The sequence below is a fragment of the Spea bombifrons genome, chromosome 11, assembly GCF_027358695.1.
Source record: "Spea bombifrons isolate aSpeBom1 chromosome 11, aSpeBom1.2.pri, whole genome shotgun sequence".
Lineage (NCBI taxonomy): Eukaryota > Metazoa > Chordata > Amphibia > Anura > Pelobatidae > Spea > Spea bombifrons.
Genome location: NC_071097.1, coordinates 13050831 through 13066938, shown reverse-complemented (window position 1 = coordinate 13066938; position 16108 = coordinate 13050831). Strand labels below are relative to the sequence as shown.

The following is a 16108-nucleotide window of genomic DNA, read 5'->3' as shown; positions in this document are numbered from 1 at the left end:
TATCAATTACTCTCCTTAGCATTGCCTTTAAGGTTTTGTTAAACCGCTCTACAAGGCCATCTGTTTGTGGGTGATACACAGACGTTTTCAGGTGCTTTATGTTAAGGAGCTTACATAACTCTTTAGTGACATTAGACATGAATGGTGTTCCCTGGTCTGTCAAAATTTCTTTTGGGATCCCAACCCTGCTAAACATCATCCACAATTCTTTGGCAATAGACTTTGCAGAGGTTGTACGCATAGGTATCGCCTCTGGATATCGGGTGGCGTAATCCAATATTACTAATATATATTGGTGTCCTCTCGCAGATTTCACCAACGGGCCAACAAAATCCATTGCAATACGTTCAAATGGGGTTTCAATGATGGGCAAGGGCACCAATGGACTACGGAACGCTTTAAATGGGGCAGTGCGCTGACAGTCAGGACAGGACGCACAGTAATTTGTTATGTCTGCAATCACCCCTGGCCAATAGAATCTCCTGAGTATCCTTTCTCTCGTTTTGTCTACTCCTAGATGACCCCCTAAGACATGGCTATGTGCGAGATTTAACACTGTGCGCCTATAACTTTGTGGCACCAACAACTGTTTTGTCGCCTCTTTTTTATCAACTCGATATAATAAGTCATTGTCAACTTCAAAATACGGATAGGTAAGTGGTTTTCCTGGGTCAGTGGGGGAGCCGTTTCTTACTGTAATAGTGCTTCTAGCCACCGATAATGTAGGATCTGACCACTGTGCACTATGGAAGTTGCCTGGGCTAACTTCTAAATCAATTAACCCCATGTCTTGTTCCTGACTATTCAAGGTGTCAGTCTGTTCTGGATTGTCGCCCACTAGTGTTTTAATGGGATATGACAGCTTATTTCCAGGCTTCTCGTCGTTATTCAGCTCGTCTACCAACATCTCTGCAAAGGGGAAATCATCCGACAACCTTGATGCATTATTCTCAGAGGAATTCCACAACCCTAAAAAATGTGGGAAATCTCTACCGATTATCATGTCGTGTGCTAATTTTGGTACCAGGCCAACTTGACAGTTTACTGTGCCACAATGTGTCTCAACTTGTACCATAGTAGTAGGATAATTATGTATGTCCCCATGTATGCATGCGATATCTACCTTATTACCATTATCAATACAAATGTCAGGAACCAAAGACTTATCAAGCAGAGTTACCATACTTCCAGAGTCGAGCAAGGCCTGCACTGTTTTCCCTTCCACAGTCACCGAACACCATGGATGATTTTTTACACAACCACTTTTGTTTGCAGAACACACGGATCGTGAATATAATGAATAACCATCCCTATTATTACCCAAGTTACATTCCATTGGTTCGATATCATCAGGGCAGTCTTTTGCTATATGTCCAAATGCCCGACATTTAAAACATTTTATCATTCTAGTGTCTCTTGTAGGTTCTTCCTGCATAAAAAAACCTCTTTCTCTTGGCGTTATGTCCCTGGAATTGTAAGAGCCTACTTGCTCTTCAAAAGTCCCCCTTTTCCCAGGAGCAGTCTTACCATATTTGCTGGGGTTTTTTAGGTTTCTAGGTCGCTCCGCTGCAGGATGTTGGATGACTTCTTCGGCTGCAATGTACCGCTCTACTAAAGCAACCAACTGGTCAGCTGTCTGGGGGTCGCTCTGACTGACCCACCGGCGGAGAGTGACTGGTAACCCTCTCAAAAATCGGTCCATCACTAGTTGCTCCACTATGTAGCTTGATGAATTGACCTCCGGCTGTAACCACTTTCTGGCGAGATGTATCAAATCAAACATCTGTGAACGAACAGTTTTCCCTGAGCTGTATATCCAGGCGTGGAATCTCTGTGCGCGGATAGCTGCTGTAACTCCCAAACGTGCCAGGATCTCCAATTTTAGCTTGTTGTAATCCCTCGCTTGGTCTGGTTCCAGATCGTAGTATGCCTTTTGGGGTTCTCCACTTAGGAACGGTGCTATTAAGCTTGCCCATTCAGCCACAGGCCAGCCTTCTCTCTCCGCTGTTCGCTCAAATGCCATAAGGTAGGCCTCAACATCATCTGTAGGCACCATCTTTTGCAGATAGTTACTTGCCCTGATTACCTTGGGACCTTGCAGTCCTTCTGCAGTCTCCCTGGTAATCCTCTCAGATAGGACCTGGATCTCTTGCTGTATGGCACGAGTGGCATTGTGCTGCTCCTCTCTGAGCATTTGATGAGCTTCAGCTTGAGCTAATGCGGCTTGCCTGATCATAGCCTCTGTGTTTTCTTTCTGGGCTAGCACCAGTTGCTGTAGTGCAGCGATATTCTCCTGCTGTATGGTATTAGTCTCAGCTGCCCTTTTGTTAGTTTCTTGCTGCACTGTGGTGCACTGGATAAGTGCTTTAATGACATCCTCCATTTTCTTTAGTCTCTTTTGCACCTTACCGACTTGTTCGTGTGTTACCCGCAATCTCCACCATATGTGACAGAATACCCCTTCACTTTGGTACTCTGTCCGGGAATCTTTACTTACACACAGTCTTCCAGGCTGCAGAGACGTCTCAGACACGAGGAGGGTAAAGAAAAAGGCTGGGCCTGTTTTATTTCGTCACCACAGGCATTACAGAAAATAAATAAACCAAAACAAAAAAGCCTCGCTCTTGTGAGCACTAACTAATACAGGGTATTCCAACCTAACTGCAGTTGGACGGCTTATCCGTTTCAACAAAACAAAATAACACGATTGCATATAATATTGGCAGCACTCAGTAATTTGGCAGCTCTCTCCCTCTCTCTCAGGGAGCCAAATGATCTCTCTCTTGCTCTGAGACCAGGAGGCTACTTAACTGCCTCTCCCACTAATTAGTGGATACAGGTGAGTGCTAGGAGAGTATCCGATAATCTCCGGACTGGATTCCCACCTGCTGGTCTTCGGCTGCTCATAAACTGTGGAGTGGAGCACTGGCCCGCCCTACTCTCCAAATGCTCCACCCCAGGGACCCAAAACACACAGATAACAACAGACATTAATAATTCCATTATTAACAATACATCTCCCTGGGGCTAGTAAAACTATTGTGGGTAACCACCCTGCAAAATATAAGGGGATATATATACTCCCTCCATTATCATCCCCTGCTTTCTGTCACAATACATATACTTACAGTTAGATGAGTGTCACAGCCATGTGGTTCTGGCCTGGAGAAGGAAGGGGCGGGGCCAGTTGTCACAGTGATTACAGGGAGGGGGAGTAAGTAGGAGCTGCTGCTGTGAGACGGTGAGTCAGACTAAACGGATTATATAATGAGGGGGATTTTTCAGAGCGTTTGCTCTGAAAAAACCCTCATTTTATAATCGATAATAATCGATTCAACTAATCAATAATGAAATTCGTTGCCAACGAATTTCATTATCGATTATTATCGATTTTATCGATTAGTTGTTGCAGCCCTAATATATATATATATATATATATATATATATATATATATATATATATATATATATATATTGTGTAACTATGGAAGGTTTCTCTACTGCATTTTATTCCATACATGTGCAAAGCATAAGAACCCCTTCAGGACCAGGGCTGTTTTACACTACAGATGTGGACCAAAATTGGTGTTTTTTCTATGTCTTCCTTCAACCATAATTTTGCTCAATTATTAAATCCACACAAATTATATTTTGTTTTTTTTCAGCTTTATTTTATCCATATTCATACTACATTATTTTTTGATGAATAAAACTTTTGGAGGAACTTTATTTTTTGTTGTTTTATTTGCATAAATTGCAACATTGCTTTGGACTTCTTGAGCAGCCTATCTGCAGAATAAAAACCACAAATTTGTGTTTGCTAGCATGACCTGAGCTGATGCAGAAGGTTGAGTATGTTTTGGAGAAACTTTAAATCATCAAATTATATTCAGCCATTTTTCCACTTTATGTAAAACATAGTATGCTCATGGACCAATTATTCATAAGGATAACTGAATTCACCCTTAAAGTAAATTATAAGATTAAAAGTACAACGTTAACCATGTGGCTGGAGAAAATATATAATATATAAAATAAAATATTAATTTTCAGACCAGGCTCATTAGGGCAATCAGGGCAGTAATAAGTTGATAAGTTGTGTCCTTCTGGTATCCTTATGCATAGCAAAAACCGCAGCCCCAATTCTAGCAAGATTTCCTGGAGATACTGAAGGACCAGGATCATCTTGCACCAAAATCCTGCTGATTAACTAGAGATAGAGTTACAAAACCATGGATTTTTTGTTGAGGTTTGCCTTTTTAAAAACTAGATTATGGGTTCCAATGTGCATAATGTATATTACAACCGTCTTATAGCATGTATTAGTTTTCCTAATGATGAGATATGGCCAGAGGAGTAAGAAGAAACTAAAGGGGCCCTGGTGCCACCTCCCCAAAAAAGCCATGTCCCCCAAAACAGCATGTCTGTGCCATCATTGCTGCCAAACAGCTTATCAATTCTGGTATCATCTTTGCCCCCAGTTGTTTGTGTCATCTTTCCTCAAAGAACTTGTCAGTGCCCTCAAACAGCTTTTCAGTTGCATCTTTGCCACCAGCTTATCAATGACCCAAATAGCCTGCCTGTGCCATCTTTGCCTTCCCCCAACACTTACAGATCCATGCCAACACACACAAATGCTTACACAAGCACACATACATATATGTATATCTGAGAGCAGCTTTGCTTTTGCCGCAGGGTCATGCAACTCCCTGTTGTCAGGAACAAATTATGTCCGGAGTGGAAAGCTGCGGGCCCTTGGCATATATGGAGAGCAGCTTTAAAGAGGGCAAGTGGTTGCTCGAGCCCCTTGTCATGTTCTGTCTGGCAAGCCGGCTGCTGTTGCAGTTTAGTATAAGGATTTTTAGCCTTGGGTTAAAATGGTTGCACCAAAGAGGAACATTGTCCTGTCATACTGGGGTGATGGATGCAGAGAGCTCCGGACGGCCAGTTACAGCCATGACCACAAGGAATGAAAAAAAGAACCCAGGAACTGATTTGCGAAAACAGAAGAATAACAGTTGAAGAGGTTGCAGGAAAGCTAAAGGTGAGTGCTGGATCTGCCTATACCCTGATTCACCACAGCCTTAAGTTCAGTAAAGTGTGTGCCAGGTGGGTGCCTAAGCAGCTGACAGAGGAACAAAAGAATTATTGTGAAGACTGTGATGATTTTCTGCAGAACATGGGTTCACCATTACGAGCCCAAAAGCGAGCAGCAGAGCATGTAGTGGAAGCATCCATCATCTCCTGTAGCAAAGAAATTCATGACGCAACCGTCGGCAGTAAAGTTGATGTTGACCTTCTTCTAGGAAAAAGTTGGCATGACGTTGCGAAAATTGCATCACAAAGGAAGGGGACTATGTAGAAAAGTGATGTAATTTGTTTTTGGGTTATAACAAGCGTGGAAACTTTTTTGAACGTCTTTCGTAATTTGGGAGAAATTCAGTACTGCTCCAAGTGGGGCTGGATAAGTGCGTCTACCTACCACCACTGCCCTGCTGCTGCCATTTCACCTTCCTTACTCAAAGGGATCAATTAATCCAACTGGTCCAGTTTTGGGAGAAATTGATTCCCATAGTATGCTGCTGGTTATGTTTATCCATTGGTGTAGTGCTGCTGTTGCTGGTGGCCCTGCAGTACAAAATTGAGTGCTGACCTCTTCCTTAACCTTGACATGGTGCTGAGTAGGTGAAAGGTGAGTCCAGGAGGTGACAGGGACCTCTTCCTTTGGGAACGCTCCTGAATGTCGTTCCTGAATTAAAAAATGTACCCAAATTTCGTCCAAGCAAAGCGGCTGGGAAACGAAATTCTAACGATGTCCCCCAATTTTATCATGGCATCAAAGTTTTTTTTTTTTAATCATTTGCAGTTTTATCTGAAGGTATAACAAGTTACAGTATCTAGGCAAAAAGGATCTTAAACAAAGGGACACCTGCATAATAACTATCTACATACAAGTGGTACCCTTTATTCATTAAGGGGTCAACAAGCATCATGGTCTTTGGAAAAACTAATGTTGAAAATGGGTCTATGCTCCAGTAGGATCCTAAGAAAGGCCTATTTATTATTATCATTATCATGGTGAGTTCCCAGAATTTCTTTCTAACCTGCACACACAAGTGCAATTCTAGGAATATTGCCATATAAGATGCTGTATTAGTTGCAAGGAGCTGGGCAGTGCACAGATTAGTTTGAGATGATATTACCTCTCAAAAGTTATCACCTATTTCATAAGACTTTTTGTATTAATGATTGAAAAGATTAATAGTTATTAGTTGTATATATATATATATATATATATATATATGGAGTGTTCGAAAGAAGTAGAGTATTCAAGGCAACCATCTTAGCCATGGCTATTCTACCCATCCAAGAAAGAACAGATGTTAGAAGATAAAGGTTTCCAGATCATTCAATAAATGTAGATCATAGCTTTGGGAAATTTTGCTTAACCGAGGAGTGTGGAGAATTTGTGATAAAGATGCCCAAATATTTTATAGATTGTTCTCCAGTTGAAATGATATGTGGCTTTGAGTTCCTCAGAACAGGCTCCGGAATATTAAGCGATAGAGCTTGTGTGTTCCCTGAGTTGTTGCGGTAGTAGGACATTTTAGTGGATTGGTCAAGTGGTGGCAGTGAGTTCTTGGGGTCATCCATTTCCAGGAGAATATCGTCTGCAAAAAGTCAGTTTCTATGGTCCTGTGATCCTATTTTGATGCCTCTGATGTTTTTCAATATAATTATGATCTTATATTGACTTCCAGCAGTTCTAGTGCCAAAACAAAAATCAAAATAGGTAGTGGGCAACCCTGATGGGTCCCGCAAATGCAATTTGGAAACACTGGAAATCCTGGAAAACCACTTACTCCAAGAAATTACCTCATCAATACCTTTGCACCAATTTGGGATCATGTGGACACTGTCTAGGGAGACACTCGTTTACTATTCTCTTCTATATCCTTTTTTGTTCTTACGGCTTTCTCAACTCTTGGTTTTTCAAAATTTGTTATTGCTTTTTATTGCACCGAATGTAACCTTCCCTTAGGAAACTTAATAAAAATTTAATTCAAATTCATGAACAGTCCCATAAATTGACATGAGCTAAAATTGGAGATATCAGAATGAATGCTGGGGTCGGTAGGGGGAATATCTGGCAAACAGCCAGCTCTAGGGACCTTGTCCATAGATGGGTCTTCTTTACTGGAGATGCTAAACTGAGCCACGTCAAAATCAGACACATCATCAGTGGCATCAGAATCTTTTTACCAAATAGCGCATGCCTCTTCAGTAGTATACAGCCTTTCCATTCTTAAAATAAAAAGGTACAACAATGCTCATATTGTGATTACTGTTTCATATTGTAGTGAATACTCACCTCGTCATGCTGCACTGTTGCCTGACAGGCCACCATTAGAGAGCTATTGGGAAATGGCCAGTGCTGGGATCCAGAATATCTAAGGGACTCTACCTCCAACCCAACTTCCTCCGCCACCTCTCTTCGAATGGTATCCTCTAGAGTCTCACCTGGAATTAAAAAAGTCATACCAAAAGTGTAATGCTGGTAAAATAGTTGTGGGAAATTAATACCCAAAAGTCAACCAAATAAATCTGGTTAAAAACAGATGTCAATAGAGGTATGAACAGACCTCTAATACCCGAGGCATTTTACAAAGAGGGCAAAAGATTGTTTGGATCAGTCTTGTACTGCGTTATACATTGCATATTAGCACAGTATTACAATTTCCTTTACCGTAACTAGACCTGTAATAGATTACCCTCAGCAACATAACGTGTTCCCTGGTCTAATACTACATATGATCCAAGCCCCTACCTACCTACATAAAGATATACCTACCAATGTCACAAAAGCCAGAGAGAGCAGTGTACATCCCAGCTGGGAAGCTCTCCTGGCGTGCAAGCAGGCAGCGGTTCTTATAAGACACCAAAGTGATAACTACTGGAGACATCTAAAACACAAAAAACATAACAAAAACATTTGGATAATCCTGTGAAAATATCTGCATCACGTAAACCTAGCTTAGAAGTCTGGGATATCTTCACTTCACAAAAAAATATAGTAAAGTAGTAAATAGTTATTTAGAGTTATAAATGGACCTGCACACCAGAAATAATGGGCAAGATAAACCAAGCTGGTATTATTCATGTATATTTTGTGAAAGTCATAAGTAAACTAAGCGTTAGCGACATAAGGCCGTGTTTAATGATCACACTTGCACCTTGTGAAATTACACTAATAAGGCTGCCAGACTGACCATTTAAACGCTACGCCTATGAACTACTACTCAAACATGTCAAACATGTCCGTGAACAGCCTACAGCACTGAAAAGCCATAGGTGTGCCGTTTGAAATAGTCTATTCTGCAATACTATGCACTTAACTTTCCACTCCAAAATCCAACAAAAATCAGACTTTAAGCTCGTGTTTGGTTGGCAAAAATGAAGATATAACAAAAAGCTTCCAAAACACTTTGTACAGTTAAAAAAACAATACATAAAAATATAAACAGCAGTCATGTAGCATTGTTAATTAATCCAAATATAATAACAATATACTGTTAAATAACCCAATAGAGTTCCTTGGCAATTCCCAATCAAGTTAGATAGTTATATGCTTTTCTGGATGAAGGCCATGCTACAAAAGACACATAAATATCTTTATCCTGATTAGATGAATGGTTACATTTGTGGTCATAATACAGAATATGGTATTTGTCGAAAAACTGTATACCAGAATCCTTTTGAATGTATTTGTGGGAATATTAGCTTATGCTGGCTACCTGCTTTCTATTGAACACTAACTACAGTAAGGATGAGTGTTCCTGAAGCAATTAACTTACCTGTGGGTAATAAATCATTCCATTCGTACTGCAAACGCGTTTGCTCCCAGACACATTCTTTACGGTTGGTTTACCTGTTTTGCTGCAGAACTGATGAGTGTCGTGCCAGCGGAGTAGTGCTTGTGCCTGGCAAATTGTAAGCAGTCCAAGAAAAAATGTGATATTTTAAAGCCATACAAAAGTTGGGCGTTAAAATAACATGAAATGGATCAGAAATATAGTAAACATTGTAATAAAAATAAATGTCTATTGTAGCTGAAAACAAATGATTTCTAATGGAACAGAGGCCTTTTATCAGCAACCATCACTCCTGTGTTCCAATGGTACATTGTGTTAGCTAATCCAAGTTTTAATTTAAAAGGCTAATCGATCATTAGGAAACCCTTTTGGAATTATCGGTATGTTACAGCTAGAAATGTCTTTGTTTGGCATAACCCTAAACCTTTGAACAGTAGTGTTTCTCCTTACAATTTATTCTATGAATGATGCCATGAAAAAATAGTAACCTTTAAAATATCTTTATTCTAGACGATTACTCCTATGATGATATAACTTTTGAAGCTAACTGAGCTCCATGGGGGTCTGTACTCTTGTGGCTTCTTATTTACAAACCATGAGCCTAAAAGCAAAATAAGCATTTAAACTGTTGTTTAGAATGGCCAACCCTGGCAATCTTGACTGGCTTCATACTAGGGCTGTGTTTGTCCTGCCTAATTCATAGTTTGGGAGGGGGCTGCACACCTCTATCCTAATACTACCAGTGCATGATTTAATTAAATGTATACATGAACTTTGTTACTATAACATACATATCTATGTATACATATCTTTTTGGAAGATTTTATATTACCAACTAACCCGAAAAACAGATTTCTGCAAGTTTGTTGCATATATATATATATATATATATATATATATATATATACATACATACATATATACACATACACACACATTTGAAAGAAAGACATAGCAAAAACAATGAAAAATGCCCTGGTCCTGTAGAGTAAAATAGCCCCGGTCCTTACATTAATGAAATATTACAAATGTCATTAACAGTAGATAATGATCAGTCACTACTCCAAGAAGCCTTGGGGGGCTACTGTATAACATGGACCTGTGTTAAGCCTGTTTATTTTATTTGTATTTTTCTTTGTTTTGGTAAGAGACTAGGAGAGGGTAGCCTGCAAGTAACGGTCCAAGCTCTTTTTATCCCCTTTTGTGACAAGTTATATATGCTAGGAGTGATCAAACAGGATCCCTGACAATTTTTTATGTTGCTGAATGCCTCTATAAGGCACTTAAGCAACACTGGCTAAGTTTAGGAGGCAATCGTTGATCGCCTCCTAAATTTTTTTTTTGTAGCCGCAATAATTAAAAGGCATATGGCTTCTCATTTAACACCATGATGTGTCAGGTACGTCAATTGTCTTTAAGGGGTGCACTTTTGTGATGAGCCTGGCACGTCAATTGTCGTCTAGGGGTTAAATTACAAACAGCATTCTAAAACAAAAAGAACAAAACAAACAGATGAGCACCACTCAAAAGCTGAATGGCTACCTGGTTATTATTATTATTATTACCGTATTTGCTCAATTATAAGACAAGGTTTTTTTCAGAGCAAAGGTAGTCTTCTAATCTTGACTACAAGACTAAGAGATCCGCCTCTCTGGCAGCCGCTGCGCGTCTGCGCAATGCGTGCAGACAACCTCCGCTGCTGCTGGCACTTCTGCTTGGGCTTCTATGACTGAGCGCCGGCGTGACATGACCTTCCGGTACCAGCCAGCAGTAACGGAGGTTGTCTACGCGCACTGCGGAGATGCGCAGCGGCTGCCAGACAACCTCCGCTGCTCCCGGTGCTCATTCATAGAAGTCCCGGCGGAAGTGCCGGCAGCGGCAGAGGTTGCTTGAGTGCATCGCGCAGAACTCCACCGGCTGTCACCACTACACACCAGGGAATCTGAAGCACGGGGAGAAGTCTAGGGATGCACTGGTAAGTCGGGGGAGGGTAAGAGTAGCATATGGGGGGTGTATAAGGGCTTTCTAGAGGCAGAGTGGCATATAGGGGGTTAAAAAGAATATTAGGGAGGCAGAGCGGCATATAGGGGGTTAAAAGGAATATCAGGGAGGCAGACTGGCATATAGGGGGTTAAAAGGAATGTCAGGACGGCAGAGTGGCATATAGGTGGTTAAAAGGAATATCCAGGAGGCAGAGTGGCATATAGGATGTATAGGGCATATCTGGTGGCAGAGTGGCATATAGGGGGTTAAAAGGAATATTCAGGAGGCAGAGTGGCATATAGGAGGTATAGGGCGTATCTGGTGGCAGAGTGGCAGAATGGCCAGATCACCACTCATGGACAGCTGAATGTACAGAGGGCAATTACTTTCAAGGGATCCATGTATAAAGTGGATATATAGGCAAAAGGTGATAATTGTTGACCTTATTTGCATGCGCCTACCCAGAATCCCTTGTGGTTGTGGCAGCACCATGAGATTTCTGAGGGAAAAACAAGCCTGCTGGCTTGTCTGGTGTCTGGTGTCTGTTGATGAGTGTTTAATAATGCTTCTACATACCGCTAAATTTTAGTGGAAAGGTTTTCCATCACCTTTACCCACCATAACTTATGTAATGGTATAACAGCACTAGAGAATCCGCTGGAAGTAAATAAATGTTATCTAAAAGATCATTCATTCCCAGCAGTGATATTTTCACCACAAATGATTACAAAAATCATTACCATAGGGGTCAGCAGTGTGCAGGAGATTGGCCCACTGATACAAATTTGGTTGCTGTTTTAAAGGATCACTACTGCATTACGTCACTATAATATTTCAAATGGAACAGTTTACCAAGACAAAAGGGGGATGTGTGTGTCTAGAACACTTTGCATGTCTAAATTCAGCTGGCGTTTTGCATTAAAAAGTAGGGCACTCAATGTCCGCACCTATTCAACAGAGCTGAGAACAAGTCCAGGCTAGAGGAAAACCACCCAAAACAAATAACGTAGACGCTATGAAAGAAATACTTGCCCCAAGCCATGAGATGCTGTGTGTTCCAACAAGCCTCCGTGTCCTCAGGTTTTAAATGACATACAAAAAACAACTGGCAGAGTCATCCTAGAATCGCCTAGAGACAGATTTATGAACTTAAAGGCCCCTTCCGTCAGGACTTGCAAAACTATTCATTATACTGTTCTACTAAATATGTTCCCACAGGCTTTTGTGTGCAAGTTAAATATACATTCCTTGATCTCCTGGTATAACTCACGTAATAACTATACAAAATTTCATGCTGATATAGATAACTGGTTTATTGAGTCATACCACAGCAGGGAAGAAGGATGTGCTAAGTAATGGATTTATGGTGGTGAAATATTCAGAGTAGATGATGGTAGATGGTAGTCAAATGTCTACTCATGCTACAGTTTTGTTGATTATTACTACTGCATTTGCTCGATTATAACACGAACCCCAAAATTTGAATATTAATTTATATAAAAAAGAAAAGGCCTGAATATAAGACTACCCTATAGTAAAAAGTTTTACTAGTAAACATTAATTCATGTAAATTATATGGTAAAAATGCATTTTTTTTACTTTTATTTGCCAAACTGCCCCCCAGTTATGCACATCTGCCCCACGGCTTGCTACTCTGCCCCCCAGATATACCTTATACCTCCTATATGCAACTCTGCCTCCCTCTGATATGCCTTATATCCCCTATATGCCACTCTATGCCTCATACCCCCTATATGCCACTCTGCCTCCCTGATATGCCCCCCCAGACTTACCAATACATCCCCAGAGGTGCCCCCCCACGCTCCAGACTCCTTGGTGTCAAGTGGGGGCAGCTGGGTGTGCGCAGATAACCTCCGCTGTTACCCGGGACTTCTATGACTGAGCACCGGTGTGACGTGACCTTCCGGTGCTCAGTCATAGAAGTCCCTGGTAGCAGCGGAGGTCGTCTGCGTGCATCGCGCATTGCGCATCCACTGGCTGCCAGATGCGCCAAGACAACCTCGGCTGCTGCTGGTCGGTACTTCTGACGAAGCTTCTATGGTGGAGCACCTGAAGGTCATGTCACGCTGGCGCTCAGTTTTTTTTTGCCTTCCATCTGAAGAAGCAACCTTGGGGTTCCTGAATACTCATGCAACCCAATAAAAGGCATCACCTTATTCTTGGGCCAATATGACTATATATACATTTCTATATGCGGGCAATCACATTATTCTCCTTTTTTACACATCAGAAAGCACTGTTCCATCTACTCTTCTGAAACTTGCCAGAAAGCAGAATGCCTGACCTCATCTCTGATGAAAAGAATTAGCTTTTTCAAATGAAAGCAATCCTTGTGCATGTGAAAAAGCTGTGTTAAACCCAAAAGGCTATGTTAAAGTGATAAGTGGGATTTTTTTTTCTAAAGGCTAATCATATGCTTATGGTACTCTAGAGTTCTAAGTTTAAAATTCATACACTAACTTGCTACCTGACATTGCTCACGTGCGCTAGCCAGGTGCATGATATTGCCAGAAGGGAGGAATTTTATACAATACATGGAAAGTACATTTCTTGACAACCAAATTTTTTATGGGAATGAATGGTCTTAAAATATAGGCTTCACAACCCCTCTTTCTGAAGCTTGTAAAGCAGAGTATTGGTCAACCCTTACCTGGGCTAATAGAGGAGCATCTTTCCCACTCAGTTGCATAAACGCTTTTGGAAGGTAGGTAAATTTTCCACCTAGTGCTGCTTCTAGAGTAGATTTTTCCAACAGTCCTAAATCATATAAAATAAAAACACTATTAACATAATTATATTCCATAAAAAATGAATGCACAAACTTATATATATAACATTTAGAACATAAAAGGCTCTTTTATAAGCGATGTAAGACATCTAAAGGGTACGTGGAATATATATGTGACATTGATGGCTCTAAATCTGCCATTATGGGATGCTGCTTTGTACTTTGATGTATTATATATGTGTTCCAAACCTTAAAAGACTTCTTACCAAGATCCACTGCAAACTGTGCAATGCATGAGTCTGTACAACCGATCAGAACTGCATCTTCAATCTTTTGCCCATCCTGTCCATGCTTATTAAGTGTAATTTGTAAATCTGGAATCCAAAAAAACGCATCCTCTAATTGAAGCAACTATTTCTGAATAGCAAAGGGCTCTTTTGAGAAATTATGTTATCAATGTTTATTTCAATCTAAAATGAAAAACATTGTACAGCACTACGGAATACAATAGCATTATATATAACACAATAAATAATATTAATAACAATGATAATAAATGCACGGTTAAAATGTCCATGCGGTTACTTGTTTTAGATGCCACCAAGGCTATATCACCCATGACAAGCTTGGATATGCAAAAGCTGTATAATTCAAAGAGGGTAGGAGACCGGATCTGATTTTGTAAAGTTTGGGAAGCAAATGTATTTTTACCCCGGTGAGCTTCTCTATCAAGAATGGCTGAGGTGACCCAGCATAATGCATAGTTATTGTAGGGTGCTTTCCTAAAACTCCAACCCTTATTGAGGAGAAACGTTGGGATTGGCTCTTTTGTGAAGTCAGTGGATACCGTTTTGTATAGTTATGTTGTGAGATGAACATTTTCACCAGACAACTCACCATTTAGCAAATTAAGCCCATCTTAAGTGTGTGTTTTGAACCCAACTGGGAATCTGCAGTCGGTTGGTGCTATAAGAACTATAGATGCTAATAGTTTAAACACATAGTTGTCTGTGTGTTACCTCGCCGCAGACACAACTAAACATAAATTACCTTGAGCGCTTATTGTTGGAACAAAATAGCGATTGTCTGATTTCTTGACCAATGGAGATAAATTGTGAAAGAGGTAAAATGATCCTAATTTCCGCGCCTGGCGACAAATGTCATCATTTTCTTTTAATTCAAACAGATAGCTACAAAAAGAAAAAACAGCAATAGCATTTGATACGGTTACATACAGCTTAACGGAATCAAAAACAATAGCTCAAAGAACGTCATGAATAATTTAAACAAATCCTTGCTACTCGCAGCTGGAATCTATAAAAAGTATCTTTGGTAAAGACATCTTGTAACACCTGTAATAAAATTATAAAAAGAATAATAATAGGTTAGGGCTCCAGATCTTCGCAAACTACGACTGCCATGATGCTCCGCTAAAATTTTACTTGGCCCAAGAACACTGAGATCCTTGCAGCTTCATTTGGACTATTCATGGTCTAAGCTGAAACCATAATGTTTACTCATTTTCAGAGACATGTATTTTAACCATTTGTTGGTTTATATCCTACTCTCCTGACAACTCTCCCTTTAGTGAATAGACCCTACAGGTTCATATCTAAGCAACGACACATAAGATAACTAAATACACACACTCACATCCGTGGAAAATCAACACTTTATTTTGCACTACTGCCTACAATATACATATACACCTTGACTTTTTGTTTGCGTTACTAGATGTGTGCTTTCTCAGTTTCTACTCTGTTAAATCTTGAGATTAAATGCTGCCCACTAATCGCATTTATCAAAATTCTGAGCTATTTCACAGTGTTTCTTCATACACTAGGCAAACATACTTGAAAGATTGTAATTACATTTGTTATGATGCATTTCACTAGAGGCCTATGTGCAGGCCCGGACTGGGACAAAAAAATAGGCCCGGGCATTTAAGACTGAGCAGCCCATTTTTATTTATTTATTGTTAAAGCCCACCCTTCATGTACCATCTTTGCATTTCCCCAAATGTTTACTTAAACATTCATGATAGACACAAACACTTACTCACTCATTCACACAAACCATTAACACATATTCATTAATGCAGTCTCACAAATCATTCAAGCAATTCATCCACACATGAATTCATTAATTCTCATACGCATTCACACACTTCATCGACACATTTACTCATTCATTCATTCTTGTACGCATTCACACTACCCCCTCTCCCCATCCCCTTCTGTCCGGCCCCCTAGAGTGGCAGACCCGGTCGCAGTTGCTGCGGGCTTAAGGGGCAGGTGCTCCTTATGCCCTGCGTTAATGCGCCCGCATAGGCCCAGTCAGTCCGGTCCTGACTAAGCCTATTTTAAGGTAGAGGCCTGGAGCTGCAGCTCCATCAGCCCCTACGTCAATCCGGCCCTCGGCTGCCCGGCCCACCGGGAAAATGCCCGGTGTGCCCGATGGCCAGTCTGGGCCTGCATATGTGCCTGCTAAATTCACTCTTTCT

The 16108-nt window shown here is 40.7% G+C and overlaps 1 protein-coding gene across 1 annotated transcript in view; it reads right to left on the bottom strand.

The window, feature by feature from the left end:
* The window catches only part of NUDT13 (nudix hydrolase 13), a 41859-nt gene that overhangs the window by 5400 nt on the left and 20351 nt on the right, over positions 1-16108 (bottom strand). The window contains exons 4-9 of the mRNA XM_053451321.1: positions 14656-14795; positions 13872-13979; positions 13528-13634; positions 8856-8981; positions 7853-7964; positions 7373-7521 (exon numbers count right to left, since the gene is read on the bottom strand). Of these exons, the coding sequence (XP_053307296.1) occupies positions 7373-7521; positions 7853-7964; positions 8856-8981; positions 13528-13634; positions 13872-13979; positions 14656-14795 (742 nt within the window). The remainder of the gene's footprint in view (positions 1-7372; positions 7522-7852; positions 7965-8855; positions 8982-13527; positions 13635-13871; positions 13980-14655; positions 14796-16108) is intronic.